Source organism: Eimeria mitis, genomic scaffold, assembly GCF_000499745.2.
Source record: "Eimeria mitis Houghton genomic scaffold, Emh_scaff214, whole genome shotgun sequence".
Lineage (NCBI taxonomy): Eukaryota > Apicomplexa > Conoidasida > Eucoccidiorida > Eimeriidae > Eimeria > Eimeria mitis.
In genome coordinates, this window is record NW_013570463.1 from 20,234 (window position 1) to 20,510 (window position 277).

Below are 277 nucleotides of genomic sequence, written 5' to 3' on the forward strand. Positions count from 1 at the left end.
TTGCTGCTGTTGCTGCTGCTTGGAGCAGGCTGGGTCTGGGAGCTGCCACAGCCTTCGTCTTTTTCCTTAGTGCTGTTGCTGCTGCTGCTGTTGCTGCTGTTGCTGCTGCTGCTGCAGCTGCCTTCAGCAGCCATTGCATCCGTCTGTTGCGCTGCTGCTGCTGCTGCTGTTGCTGTTGCTGCTGCTGCTGCTGCTGTTGTTGGGTCGCCACTGCAGCAGCAGCAGACAGATCGAATGCCCTTCTGCTGCAGCAGCTTCTTAACAGCAGCAGCAGCAG

At 58.5% G+C, this 277-nt stretch overlaps 1 protein-coding gene across 1 annotated transcript in view; it reads right to left on the reverse strand.

The window, feature by feature from the left end:
- Window positions 1-277, reverse strand: part of EMH_0003750 (uncharacterized protein) — a gene marked incomplete at both ends in the record, with an annotated part of 5,906 nt that overhangs the window by 5,481 nt on the left and 148 nt on the right. The window contains one exon of the mRNA XM_013496499.1: window positions 50-275. Coding sequence (XP_013351953.1) covers window positions 50-275 — 226 coding nt within the window. The remainder of the gene's footprint in view (window positions 1-49; window positions 276-277) is intronic.